The 15487-nt window shown below is 38.0% G+C and overlaps 1 protein-coding gene across 5 annotated transcripts in view; it reads right to left on the bottom strand.

Annotated features, from left to right (window-relative positions):
* Nucleotides 1-15487, bottom strand: part of MID1 (midline 1) — a 234112-nt gene that overhangs the window by 15084 nt on the left and 203541 nt on the right. For all 5 annotated transcript variants that reach the window (XM_015887013.2, XM_015886989.2, XM_032441298.1 and 2 more), the window contains 3 exons: nucleotides 14527-14654; nucleotides 8463-8606; nucleotides 679-840 (listed from right to left, as the gene is read on the bottom strand). In XM_015887013.2, coding sequence (XP_015742499.1) covers nucleotides 679-840; nucleotides 8463-8606; nucleotides 14527-14654 — 434 coding nt within the window. The remainder of the gene's footprint in view (nucleotides 1-678; nucleotides 841-8462; nucleotides 8607-14526; nucleotides 14655-15487) is intronic.

The following is a 15487-nucleotide window of genomic DNA, read 5'->3' as shown; positions in this document are numbered from 1 at the left end:
AACACTGAGTTATCAACACACTTTGAGCATCCTCCCCTTCAATAAGAAGGTTTCAAAGAGTGCACAAATCCCAGTGTTCAATTTCCCGTGACCAAAGCTGCTTATGATGACTACAGGACTGAGAGGTTGGCCAGGACACATGAAAAAGGCTGAAAATCAGTCTTAAAATTACCATATACATCTGCTAATAATTTGTGCAACTAACTTTTTTTTTGATGTGGGATCTCTAACTACTCTACCACAGCACTGAACACAATAAAAAAAAATGAGGGGGATGAAGATAAAAGTTTTCCAGTGTCCTACGAAAGAGATCATTTTGGAGAACAAAATTAAAGTAGCGATTATCTTATGAACACTACAAAAAACTAAAATGTTTTACTGCAAACATAAGAAAAGGTTTTACTTTGTAGAGGAAAAAGAATAGATAGGACTATAAAACAAACCACAAAATAATATTTTCAGTCATTCTGCATATGAAGGCACTGTTCCTAAATGCTATTTCCAGTGACCAGAGTACAGATGCTGTAGTGCAGATTCTGGCAATCTTGAATCAAGTTAAACAAGTGGCTTTCACTATGAGAAGCACCGTAAGTTAATCTACTCTACACTCATGTGTCTTTCAAAGACCAAACCTAAAAAGGAGAAGAGTGCATGTGTGCTGGATTTCACATTACTCACTGTTTGTCTTGAGCTTGCCTGGCTCGCTGCTTCTGCTGCCAGCCTGATTAATGGCCTTAACAATGAAGATGTACTTTGTGCCGCTCTGCAGCCCGTGCACGGTGTAGTGGTTCTGCTTGATGTTGGGAACAATCATCCAGCTGTCGGCTGAGTTACATAAACCTGCAATTTCAAACCAAGCACATTAGTCATAACATACTAAACATTTTGTAACAGTGGAACATTAAGAGCACTCCTGAGCATCCAATCACTGATAAGAAAATCACTTCTCTACCTTTTAAAGTGCTGTTTTATTCACTGGGTTGCTACTTAATTCTATTAAGGCATTTCACCAACCTTCAGCCAAAGTACCTTTTAACTTCTTGCTATATGAAGTTGACCATAAAAAATAGGCATTTAAGAAAAGACTCACTGGAGGCATGAGCAGTCTGGGAATTTTCATATCATAACACAAGGAATTCTTTATTGCTTAAGAACAGAGTACTGTGGAGATCCAATCAATCTACCTTATGGATTAATTAACTCAGGGCAAGCTTCAAATAACTAACATAAGCAGTAATGCTAGGAGGGTTGGGAACCTTTGCTGACAGACATGCATTCTTCAGGACCAGAAGAAAATCATGGGAAGCCAAACTATGTAAAATGTGGTCTCCAGAGCAAGCTTCTACACTGCAGACTTTGCTAGGATATAACTTAACAAGTAAGTCTTATTGACGCAACTTTCTAATTTCTATTCTCATGGTTAGATTTCCGCTGGGGAAGAGCTAGTTAATTTTCTACTTAGAAATATACCCTTTGGGATAAATTTACTTCCTATCACACTAGTATAACATGTAGGATATAAATAAAACATAATCTGCAATATGATCTGCAGAACAGGAGAATACTCCATTAATATGAACTACTTCAACTGCATATGTCTTTTGTACTGTGATATAAACCATAAGAATTTCAATAGGGTCAAGTGTTGGGTCCTGCAACCCTGCAGGATGGGGAGGAGTGGCTGAAAAGCTGCCTGATGGAATGGGACCTTGGTGTACTGATGAACAGTCAACTGAATATGAGCCAGCAGTGTGCCCAGGTGGCCAAGAAGGCCAATGGCATCCTGGCTTGTATCAGGAATGGTGTGGTGAGCAGGACTAGGGAAGTCATCCTACCCCTGTACTCGGCATTGGTGTAGCCAAAAAAGCCAATGGCATACTGGCGTGTATTAAAAAGAGCGTGTCCAGCAGATCGAAGGAGGTGATCCTCACTCTCTACTCTGCCCTGGTGAGGCCTCATCTGGAATATTATGTCCAGTTCTGGGCTCCCCAGTACAAAAGAGACAGGGATCTCTTGGAAAGAGTCCAGCGGAGGGCCACTAAGATGGTGAAGGGCCTAGAGCATCTCCCCTATGAGGAGAGACTTAGGGAACTGGGTCTGTTTAGCCTTGAGAAAAGAAGGCTGAGAGGGGACTTGATCCAGGTTTATAAATACCTGAGGTGTGGGAGCCATAGTGGTGAGTCTGGTCTCTTTTCAGTAGTGCGTGGGGACAGAACTAGGGGTAATGGGATGAAACTACAGCATAGGAAGTTCCACACGAATGTGCGGAAGAACTTTTTTACGGTGAGGGTGACGGAGCACTGGAACAGGCTGCCCAGGGAGGTGGTGGAGTCTCCTTCTCTGGAGATATTCAAGACCCGCCTGGACGCCTACCTGTGTGACGTGGTGTAGGGAGCCTGCTTTGGCAGGAGGGTTGGACTCGATGATCTCTAGAGGTCCCTTCCAACCCCTACAATTCTGTCATTCTGTGATTCTTAGGTGAGATCCCTAACTTCAGGTAGCTGAAATACAGTGAGATGAATCCATCCATCATTAACTTGGAACCTGGAAGTCTGATCTTGAAGTTGAACACACACCTGCATCTTTGGACTAGCTTATTAACAAGCTACAATCAAGTAAGCCTTATCCAGTTTTTAATTTGTGAAGATCAGACCTGGAGGGACAGACAGTATACAACTTTTCTCTAACTCCTTCCATCTCATCAAGAACATCACTCTTTTTTACTGTTAACTAGCACTGAAATGAATTGCAGTATGATTTACTGCAACAAAAATATTTATTTGCTGCAGTTTCCTGTTTTAATGCAGAAAAAAAAAAAAAAGTTTCTAATATATCGCTTCTTCTCCAGCCAGTCAATATCCTGAACATATGTAGTCTCCGTGTATTAGCTACAAAGGATTCAAACAGCTTCAAACAGCTGGGTATGAATGGGTTTCCTGAGAGGAAGAAAGGAAATAGAAGCAGCAGCATTTAAATATCACATAAAATATTTCAGTGACTACTTTTCCCAGTAAAAAATTGACACTGATTTTAGAGTAAAGATATACTCTTTCTGTAGCTGGACTACAACACTGATTTTGCACTAAGGCCATTCACCTGGCTCAGTGGTGCTACTGCACAGTAAGTATTAAGCTAGAATAAAGTGAACTGAAGCACTGGATTCAGAAAGAGACCAGAATGACTAAGGAATCCCTAACTTAGATATTTCTGATGGGATATGAAATAATATCAGTAAGTCTGTAAATGTAATGAATCATAGAATCATCCAAGAATCATAGAATGCCCTGAATTGAAAAGGATCACAATGATCATCTAGTGTCAACCCCTGATGCTGTGACAGGGTCACCAACCACCAGATTAGGCTGCCCAGAGTCACATCCAGCCTGGCCTTGAATGCCTCCAGGGAATCCAGGGAGTAGACCTGGAAGTGTCATCTCCTTCCATGTCCACACTTTGAAAGCAGTTGTCTATGGCATCTATAGATCATATCTAAACAAATCCTTTTGCAGACATAGTAATACACAGATTTCTACTAGGTCATCTAGCAATTAGAATTCTATCAGTCACTGTAACTCTCTAAAGGGCATTCTTTTAGGTTTATATTTTTATAATTCCCTTGTTTTCTTATTGCAATAACTATAAATTTATAACAATAAATTTTTTTTTTTGTTTTGTTTTGCCCTATCAGAACAGCCTTTCTTCACTGAATCAAAAGATGATGGCAGAATGATCAAGAAAGTGAGCATGCAGCCTGCTAACTCGGGAATCTGGGGGTAATATTTGCATGCTCAGCTCCCTGCTGCTGGCAGCAGTCTAAGTGAAGCACACGTTTCCTCCTCACTGGTGCACAAGCAAGTGCTAGGGATTCGCTATTGTACCATCTTGATCCAGGTGAAATTCAGGTTTCTTGTTTGAAAAAACCCAGGGCTTTTTATGGGGTTATGCAGGTGGTAAAACGATGTATATTAAAACAGCAAAAATGTAGAGAATTCAAATTACATCCTGGAATGGTGCAGTGAGCACAGTGATGTCCCATACAGGATGTGTGAGTTTTCAAAATAAGTTTCTCAGAATCTGGAGGTAATAATTTGCAAAGCTTTTTCCCCGGTGTTGGCTGTTGATGTGCTTTAAAGAACAGATGGGAAAAATTCCCAAGGTGTTAATCCTCCTAAAATTTACACTGGGAGATTTTAATAAAATATATCTTCCTGAAAACTATGAGCACAAAAGTCATGGGAAGATTATTTAATCTTTTGAGTATTTTAACTACATTTAAATGCCTTATTTAAGTAAATGATTACCAATTCAAATTGGTAAAACAAATACAGTAGGTGAAAGCAACAGAGAGCTCTCCACCCCCATCCCACATTCCCATGTGAATGAAAAGACATATGCAAGATTTCTGCAAAACATATAGTAATTTTTTTCTTCTTCCCTGTAGAAATATATTCTTTTTATACTCTTTTAAGAGGCAGTTTTCTGCCTTGATTTTGTGTTATTTTGTGTCATACTCACTGAAAACCTCAGTAACATTCTGAAAATTGTATGCAAACTGTTTTTAATAAATTAAAGCTTCCAGAAAGAGACAGGAGATAGTAGGTTCAAAAATTCATTGATAAATCACAAACCTAGTTTTTCAGGGAAGCATGAACTCCTAATTATCTCAGGACAGTTTTGTCTACATACCTTCATCCTACCTCATAGCACAAGTAAACACAGGGAAGATTTTGGTACTACACAGCATCCTTAGTAGAGCAAACATTAATATTTTGCTGTTGTAATGAACATAAATTCAATTTAATGGAAAAGGGAATTATCATCTACACTTATGTGTTTTGGAGAGTCTTAGGGGTTTTTCCTAAAGATGTCTTGTTACCTATAGTGAAAAGCCGGATGTTTAAATTTTAAACTTCCCGTAGAACAGTAAAAAAGCTTCATGATAAAAAAAAAAAAAGCCAAGTCAAATAATACTTTAAATTTTATTGAAATGAGATATTGAAATCATAATGCACATTAGCTAGCTAGTGATAAAGTCATTTCGAAAGCCTTTACAACATTCAGAGTTGTTAAGATGCCTCTCAGAAAAGCAAATGTGTGAATATAGCTATGAGAACTACTGTGTTAGTAGAAGGCTGCATAATTTAAACTTCTATATTGCTCTAATGCACAGAACAGTGCTGCCAAGCACTTAATAGCCAAGCAATTTGGCCACATTTGGAAGTAATCTTTCCTGTATGAAATAGGATTCAAAATGAAATACTCTAGTTGGACCTTCTCCACCAAATGTTAACTCTCCAATTTTTCAGTTAATAAAAAAGAATATAGTTGATTTTGTTGGATAGCGAATACATTAGAAAAACATAGCATTGCTTGTTTTTGTTACTGAATTCTCAGCAATCTCTGAATGATATATGCCTCTGGTGGGGGAAATTTACTGAGGAGTGGAAAGTGCAGCCAGTCTGGCTCTGTGGTTTTAAGAAATGGATTCCAAAATAACAACTTCCATTAGCACGGTAGGTGGGTTTGTATGCAAAGTGATTCCTATTGTCTCAAGGGAAAAAGAGCTTGTTGGCTTAATATGGTACTATAGCTACTGCCTCGTGACTAATTCATAGCTATAGTAATGCAGAACTTAAGATGATCTATGAACCTGTTTACATTACCTGCTACAGGGAACATACAATAGCAGTTGAAACTTTTGGGAATATGTGTGACACAGCATACAAATGCCATACATAGGAAGAAACTTGTTTTAATCTAAGCTCTATTCCATTTAAACATGATTAAATAAAAAAACCATCTTCAGTTCATCAAAACATCAAGATTTCAGAGTAGAGAGTGTTAACTCCACTTACAGAGAAAACAGCTTTGTCATTTCATACTACTGAAGTACATTCCAATATTCTAGAGATGATCTTAGAGACTCACGCAAGGCAAAGAGAGTAATCCAGATAAATGAAGAAACATCCAAGCAGTTTTGTGAGTAAAATCCTGTTAGTGGGCAAATAGAACCAACCAATAGAAGTTGGAATGAACTGTGAGAGTACGCATTTTAGCAGATCTATTAGATTTGAGGAGTACAACTCTATCACTGAAGGTGTACAACTCCACGTTAAATAATGATAAAGGAAGTCTGTCGACATTGTGAAAAACCATCCACTTCTATATGCTTGAATTTAACTTGGATTAAATTACAGTTTTCAATGAAATTGGAAGCAGTAGCCAGGATGTTTATGTAAGAGCTAGCTGCAGTTAAATAAACAAACAAAGAAGTAAACACGTCAGCCAGTTCTTTCATTTCTTTTTTCCTTCATTTCAGCTCTTTAGAGAATTTTATAAACCAACTTTCTGTCTTCTTCAAACTTTCAGTGGCACTATTTTTTTCAAAAAGATACAAAGTTCAGATTGCACACTGAGCAATTCATCCTACAACCTCAAATTATCAGACCGCATTTCTGAAAGGAAACTAATTGATTGTTTTGCAGATCAAAGCCTTCACATGCACATGGGAAACCTACAGTTCAGTCTCAAAGTGAAATGCCTTGTTATTTATTTACTTGTAAGCAAGCAGTAAAACCTTGTATCATAAAAGTGTAGAAATGGCACTTTTCTATTTACGTAGAGAAGCAATAGCTGACTTGCATAAAGTCTTCTGGCATAAAGCCATAGAAAAAGTAGGTCAGAGACAAGAGATACACTGCATTAAGTCATGGGGTCCTGTCTGCTTAATGGACAGATTAAACGGGGAAGCTTTTATTTCCTTATATATCTGATTCTAATGTGTTCCAAATTACTATTAAACTTTTGGTATCTGCCTTGCTCAGAAGTAGGAGCATGTATTGAATTTTACTTGGTCTTTCCAGCATTCTTAAGTTTTACCATTGCCCTAAATTAGGTTGCTTAGTGAAATATTAAATGGAAGTTTAAACAAAACACTCATTAGTTTTTCAGTGGTCCACTTTATTTTTCAGTCAATCCTGAATACCTTTTGTGGTATGCAACTTAAAAGTACTGTTAAAACGCCAGCATTTGAATCCGCAGATATGCTTTCAGATGACTTGGAATACTAAGTCAAATTTAGTGATGGAGAAAATTAGGTGCTCACAATAGCAGTGCAGTTAGCACAAGAGTTTGACTCAATCCAAGAACTGGACAGACAGCATACCATTTTACCACTGATATGAAGTATGTAAACACATCCATAGCACTCACCTTCATCAAAGCATCTCAATAAATTTTGTAACAAGAAAATCATTTCTGCACTGGGGTGGAAGCCTATCTAAAGCAAACCTTACCTAGATCAGTGGTGTGGCTGAGGTATGTGATTGTACAGAAAAGCAAATGCTTAGGAAGCTATTAAGCAGCAGGGAAAGCATGCAGCAATAATTTCTCACCATGCTCTCCTTAGTCTCCAGCAGCTTACTGCTCTGGGACTTCCTGAGCCATGAGGAAGTCTCTGAACTTCATTGTTTTCAGTGGATTTTTATTTTTATTTTTATTATTTTTATTTTTAATCAACAACCTTTTGTGACAATGAACTTCACAAATATGTGTTGAATGAATGAACTCCATCTTTTGATTGATTTGATTGATTTCAGACTCCTTCATCTACACAAAGTAACCATACATCAGCTAGTTGCATTCCCATTAAACATACAGAGAACAGGAAGAAGTTAAATGCTTTCTCCAAAATTACAGTTAGTCAAAGATTTCTATCCACTGAACCCAGAAGCGCTGACTTCCTAGCCAAAGATTAAGCAATCTTGGAGTGTTTTCTCAGAAGAAATAGCTATGTAATGACAAAACAATCCAAGGAATAATCAGCAAATTGGATCATTTGGGAAAGTCACAGATTCGAAACAGTGCATGTATTTAATAATCATGTGCTACAATAGAAAATATCAAGAAATATTAGGTAATGCCATTTGAAACAGTGCATGTATTTAATAATCATGTGCTATTATAGAAAATAACGAGAAATATTAGCTAATGCCATTATAAGTCAAAGTTACCACATTAACTGTTGTTCCACTGCTGTTTGCTGCTTTGGTATTCACTGTACTGGGACCTATGCTCAGCAGCCTTATAAACAGTCAGAGGGAAGATTTAATCTGTATTTCTGACATAGGCTCTGTCATTAAAAGGCATGTCACAGATATCAGCAAGGCTGCAGTGTTAACTAATGGCCAGTTCAGTACACTCTTCCAAGTGTATGACTAACCTAGACAGCAGAACGGAGTCTTCATCCTTGAAACAAAAGCTCTATGATGCAAAAGAAAAATCCTGTCAATGTGAACCATATTTATGATATTGCTTTGGATTTAAAATTTTGTCTTTATCTCTTCCTAGAAAATATATTTTTCTTTCGTTCTTGCGATACGAGTACTTTCATATTTAAAAGAATGCAGATTCCAGAGAAACCACAAGGAAACAGAATTAGAAATGAGAAGGTTTTCACTTACTGACAACATTAGCTTGTCCAGTGAAGATGGTGTACTGCAGCTCATAAGAGACCACGCTGAACTCATCATCTGATGTCCAGTGGACAGTAATAGTGTCATAAGAAGCTGTACAGAGTTCTTCTCTAATGGTGGGAGGGTTGGGAGCTGTAAGACCCAACAGGAAAGGCTTATCAACACAACCAGTAAAGTATTTCCATCTCACCTCAGATTAGGGCATGTGTCTGAGGTATGAGTTTACAGGTATACTACCCAACAATTTTTTCAGATCTTTTATTAATTCCAGTGATGACTTCAACTGTTAATAAACTGTTGATAAGGAATTGTTACTATCCATCTAAGAACTCATTTGAAAACATGAAAACATTTTGTATTAAACTAACTTTGATTTAAGATGCCGTAGCAAAAATGACATGATGATGGTCACAGTAAACTGTGACTGAGTAAAATTTACATGTTTGTTTTACTAGGTTTGTTTCTGATCACAAACTAAAATTATCAAAGTTTAATTGATGCATACATCAATAGGGAGATTCAACAGTCTTCATTGTTGACTTGAAAGCAGTGTTTGCCTGGCTTATTTAACAGAGATTAGAGTGAGTGGTATTTAAGAAATAGAAGTCTGGGAAGTTCTCAGTTTTTTTCACACTCAATCTTCTCTCCATGTCCATTTTTAGTTATTTATTAACTATCTGTTGGTTACACATTCACTATTTTTCAGTTTTATGCAGAATTTCTTATCATAGCATCATGGCTGTATGACTACTACAATTAAAATTCAATATAATTGATAACTAAATAATTATAGAAAAACATTGTCCCTCCATTTCATTTTTTATTTTTCATTTTTAAATCAACAAGTTTGCTACAGTTTCTCTGTGTAGGAAACTCTGCATTATTCTTCCACATTAATACTTCAGTTTGATTTAAAGACCTAGTTTTCAAGACTAAAACTTTAAGCAAACCTTGTAGGTAAAAACTTTCCTGGTTTGCTCTTTCTATAAAGCCAAGCACCTATGTAAGAAAGAAATGAATCCTTCTTTGGGCCTTCCTGCCTGCTTGTCTCAGTGGGAGCCTAATTCCTAATCATCTTCCCTACATGCCATCATCACGCAAGAAAAATAATTCTTGCGCTTAATAGCATTCCTCCCAGCTGTCACAGAGTGAAGAAGGAGGGCACTCAAGCTGAAACAATATGTCTGAATTAAAGGAAAAGGAAGGCAACTCGGAATGGTATTTTTGCTGTCAATTCTTTAACTTTTGTTAGCTGCAAATAATGGCCTCAAAAGGAAGTTGGTCTGAAGGAATTCCTCCTTTTCTTTTGCAGCAACTTGTTTTACTGAAATATCTATTCTGCTTTCCATTAAGAATTTTTATAGTTCATATTCCTGGTTTACTGATGTATGTTCCCAAGGACTGAAGTACAGACGCATTTGCAAGCAGCCTCTTTTGACCAAGGGGCAAAAGGAAATGTTCAAATGTGTTTCATGATATGAGTGTGATCTGTGATGCTCTAAATATTGTAGCATGGAAGCTTACCAGTGACTTTCCATTTCTCAGTGGAGGAACCCTTGAGACAGATGAATATTAATAAAGAAAGAGAAAGAAATGAACTAAAATAAGAACAGTCATCTCAGGAGAGGGATATAAACAGGAGGAGGATGATTTCCTTGAAAATCAAATGTTAGTATTGAACTAAAGTCTTCACCAATCTTCTCCTGCACCTAGCAGAACAAAACTCTATTTGCAAATGCACCTTTTATTAATATAATATAGATAATAAATATTAACTTAGTGGAAAGCAACAACTGCTGAGTGCTAAATGAACTGTAAACTGCATTCCAGTGGTACCTAAGTCTCTCCACTCCTTTGAAAATGACAGCTTGATACTCTCTTTATATGCACACCTGGTTGGTCTCACTGAAGACTGGAGATTTATAGACCTTCAGATAATGAGAACAGGGAAAAGAAAAGAAAAAAGGAAAAAAAAGAAGAGAGAGAGAGATTTGACCCAAAAAAGACATCTTTTCTCTTTCTTTCTTTGATTAACCAACACACAATTGAGATCACACTGCATGAAACTCAGCTCTTCAACAATGCTCATTATAAAATAAAATATACTTGCTCAGAATAAAATAAAATATACTTGCTTCTTCTGCAGAATGACAGGGAAATCTGCATGTAAACAGTAGTTTTAAACTTTCAAAATAATGTATAAGTCTGATTGTAAAAAAGAACATCCCACAGATTGCTCTGACAAAAGGAATATTAATACCACTGGACATGACCATGAGGGAGATAAGGAAACTGCTCTGGATCTCTCAGCTCTTAATTACTGCTTCCTTGATGTATCATGATACCAAACTGAAACAATGCAAAAATAACTTGAAAGGCACCGTCACATAACACTGAATGTGTTACTAACATGCCACACACAAGCTGGCAGCAAGAACTCAGCCAAACAACCATGTATGCATGGTCTCTGGGTAGACTGGAACTCTTCACAAACAACTGAATGGAAAGAGATTATAATCGAAGAATGGGACTGGGCTGGTTGAAGTATGGGTTTGCTCTCTTATTAGTAAAAGTAAGTTAGAAGGAAGGACAAGTTGCACAGGTTTCAAGAATGAAGCTGTTTCCACGTGAAAAAAATCCTGGCATACACCAGAAAATGCATTTTTGTTAGTGAAGTCTTAGCTAAAGTGATGGATGAAAAAAATGTATCATTGTTTCAGATGGGATTTCTGAAGTGGGAAAAACTGCAAGATGAAAGGATAGATGTTGCTGCAACTGATTTCATAGCATTATAACATAAGAAAAGTATTTCTGATTCACAATGGATAAAAATGTTCCTACGTCAACAACTCTGTGCAGAGAATTTGCAAGTCATAGGCACTGGTATCTAGCTAGACACATGCTCAGGAAAAAATGAGTTCCAGATGAAAAGCCTGAGCAACTGGCTTTTCATAGAAAACCTTCAAAAGACATTCAGACTACAGATTCCAGGGAAGAAACATTCATAAGAAGATTAAGGGCATTGTTTTACTACGCTGAGCTTGACATCTCAATGTCTAGCTGGCAACATTCAGAGAGAGAGCAGAGATTTCTATTTGGATAGCAGAAGCTTTGGAGTGACTGAAAGAAATAGCCTATGAAGAAAGAAAGATGCAAGTTGCAATGTGCCACTTAGAAAATGGCTAGGGAAGATGGAAGATGAAGAAGATCTGACATATAGTACATTGGGGAAGAAACAGAGAAGACAATCCTCAGAAGATAGCTGAAGTCAATTGCTTTGAAAGCAACTGACGGCAGAGAGAATGAGTTTGGAATTCAGGCTTTGACATTTTGTTCAGAAGCAGTACAGATGATAGACATCATATAGACATCTACCCTTAATTGGCAACAAAGATGTACTTCTAGGACTTGCAAATAGTCTTTATTTTACCTAACTGAAACATGATAAAGGTAAAACCTAATTCACTCTGTCACTCAGATTTCAATGTAAAATCTACAAAGATCGCATTCATCAATCTGAAAGGAGAAAATAAAACAAATGTTCCTCTAGAGTTCTGAATAATAATAAAGAAGAATCAAGTGCATTTGACTATCAGGGTTATGTATATGCACATGCGCATATACATTATATACATAGATGCATTTACATAAATATTTTTAAAGTCTGAATCAGTTGCATTTTATGCTCAGTTAATGCAAACATGTTTTGGATTTTGCCATTGCAACCAGATGATATTAATGTGTAGAAAAATAGTAAAATACAGGGCCAGCTAAAACTGTTTTTCACTGAGCATCAAAGGCAAGGATGAAAACAGTAGATTATTGTAAAACAGCTTAACAGCTTGATATATTGCAGTTTCCCCTAGACTGGATTGTGATGAATTTTCCAAGACTGTGAGTGAGGTAGGAAGAAGGCACAGAAGTAACACAGGCAGAATGATGGGCGACAAAAGGGATCCTTATGGCACTGAATACTGCAGCAAGACTACCCTTCATTTTGGTACAGACACATCCTTCATTTTCTGCACTGCACGGCAATTACACTGGTGATATTGACGTGTGATGTGCAAAGACATGAAGACTGGGGGATGGGTGAACTGCTAAATGGAATCCATCTCAAATACCTTCGAATATCAAAACCATAATTATCTACTTTTGAATTAAGACTTTCCAGCCTTTGTTTGAAGCCAACTGGGAGAAATAGGCACCTCAAGAATAGTCAGTTATGCGGTATACCTGCCTCAAAATGAGGTGGATATTCCTCTTCTTGCACTATAAACAATTTGAGTTCAATTATTCTACAGGAAAATTCTTAGGTCTGGGCAAATGTGTCTGGCATTTTTGTTAGCCTTTCATTTCCTTGTCTTCTTAAAACTTCAGGGTGAGCACTGAAGTTTTGTTGCAAAACTTCAACAGACTGTGGGGGGAGAGGGAATGAGGTGAATGCCAGACATCATAACATTTAACTGGTAGCTACTGGCAGAAAAAGTAGCAAGTAACTTTCACCAGATTTTTGTGTATTATTTACTTGAGTATCCTTCATATACTGATATGTCCAGAGAATGGCAACAAAAATGGCGAGGTGTCTGGAGCACAAGTCTTACGAGGAGCTGCTCAGGGAGCTGGGATTGTTTAGCCTAGAGAAGAGGAGGCTCAGGGGAGACCTCATTGAACTCTACAACTTCCTGAAGGGAGGTTGTGATGAGGAGGGGCTTGGCCTCTTCTCCCAGGCAACAAACAGGACCTCAGTAAATGGCCAGAAGTTGTACCAGAGGAGGTTTAGACTGGACATAAGAAGAAATTCTTTTTCTCAGAGAGTGGTCAGACACTGGAGTGGCTGCCTAGGGTGGTGGTGGAGTCGCCAACCCTGGCAGTGTTCAAGAGGCGTCTGGATAAGAAGCTATGAGATATGGTTTAGTGGCTTGAGGTAACAATGGTAATGGGAGGACAGTTGGACTAGATGATCTTGAAGGTCCCTTCCAACCTTGTGATTCTGTTCCGTAACTCCACAGATCTGTGCATGCAGATAGTCTTGTTTCTCCTAGAATTCATTTGATCATTTATTCCCCTGCAGAAAAAATAGAAATGAGCCCTCTGCATCTCAAAAGATCCTGTGTTTGGCCATGAGGAGACTCCAAGCTCCTGCATTCTTCTGAAACAGCAGGAGTACATTTCCTGCAATTTAGGCAAAGAGAATGGGCCCATGTAGATTTTTCAAGGGCTTTTCTAACAGTGCTTTGTGTTTTTCATTGCAAATTGTGACTATTAACAGAAGATGCTTAAAGACCCTGCAAAATGAAAACCCAGCCCTGTCTCTTCTGTTTTCAATTGAACTGGAATGAATTGTTCTAATTCTGGCATTGAAATTAAAACATCCTAAATTACAGTAATTTCTTTCTCTTTGTGAGTCATTACATACTCTGAGACTGCACATGACTCAGGCCATCAGTAAGGATTCAATCCTGTAGGAGTCAACAGGCCAAAGCTCTCAGCTAATTGCAGAGTGCACTGCATGCTCCCCAGCCCCAAACACAGCACGGTCCTCCAGTTATGTGATGGGGAAAAGGCACAGTCGCTACAAGAAAACATTTTCCACTACTAAGCCCCCCACGCAGATCACTTGAACAGCTTCTGGTTGCTCAGGACATCTGCCAGACTGCAATCTGCGGCAGTGAGAAGGCAGCCCTCAGGGACAGTGTAATTCTTAGCGCATCTGCCTCCTGGGAAATAGCACTGAGTCCCTGCTCCCCTTCCTCTGGCTTGGGGCTGTGATCTGTGCCACTAAAGGCTGAGCTCCAGCTGTTTGTTTATTTCATTATGCTGCTGTGACTTTTAACCATTTCTTACACTTATCCACATCCTGGTGGGGAGCAGTGAGAGGAATGAGGATGACAGAAAATACATCCCTGATGTAGCTGGTAGCATCTAATGATACCTGGGGCACTCTAGGACAACTTGGGGGTTAAATATAGAAGTTCAAATGGGAGAGCAATGAAGAAAATCCTATTACTACTGTTTTATGAGAAATACATTAGTATATTGAGAAGATTACCTGTAAGATAATCAAGGCATTCCAACAATTTCTTCTCCCTGGTAAAATCAAGTGCGAAAGTATCAAAAGTATCATTGAGATTAATTTCAGGAATTAGAACCTGGGAGGATGCAGTTGCCATGGAAACCCTATAATGAAAAGGAAAGGTTTTTTAGTACATCCAAAAACGCAATAGCTTCTTCAACAAAGTAGGATCTAACCATCACAATCACTATCAGTTCTCCAAAAGCTTGACAAATATTTTATGAGTATTTTATTTATACCAGCTGTTAGGAGTTTCTCCTGACACTTTTACTTTTGGAAGTAAAAATCTCTTGGTACTTAGCTTTTGTCTAATGTGCAGCGTTAGGTAAGTTTTTAATAAAATACAGACTGAGCAACACTATACTTAGAACTGTTCCTTCCAGTCCTTTCCTGAACCAAGGTAGCATTAGCACAATTTTTATCTGTGTTTTAAGCAATTCTGACAGATGCTGCATCTCTCCCAGCCCCTTTTTTTCCCATGCAGTTCCTTGCTACAGGCATTCCTTCACAGTGCTGTCTCAAGGGCTTGCTGCAGATCACACCTCCTCAGCTGTTTAACACAGCACACTGCTGTTAAATACAAAAAGCATAGGGAAAGATAAAACCAATAGATGTCAGCACAGTTTATTCTTGAACAGCTTTTCCCTGCAAAGCATGTGTGCACACTTCCTTCAGACTAAAGGGTTTCCTTGCCTACCTCATTTCAGAAGCTGCATCCAGTTTTTGTTTGTCTACCAGCAAGAGCTTTAAAAAATGAACTTTCAGAAGAAAGTTGCCAACAGTATTTACTTTTTGGATCCTTCAGTCTGACGTCTCAAAACATTTATTACTGCATAGCTGGATATTGGAAATACTGACAGAAAATTCAGGAGAGAATTCCATGAAGAGGTTATTAAACCTCATGTTATACAACAGAAAATTGTTTTAGTTTGGAGAA

Source organism: Coturnix japonica, chromosome 1 (genome assembly GCF_001577835.2).
Source record: "Coturnix japonica isolate 7356 chromosome 1, Coturnix japonica 2.1, whole genome shotgun sequence".
Taxonomy (NCBI): Eukaryota; Metazoa; Chordata; class Aves; order Galliformes; family Phasianidae; genus Coturnix; species Coturnix japonica.
This window is presented reverse-complemented; position numbering and strand designations above follow the sequence as displayed.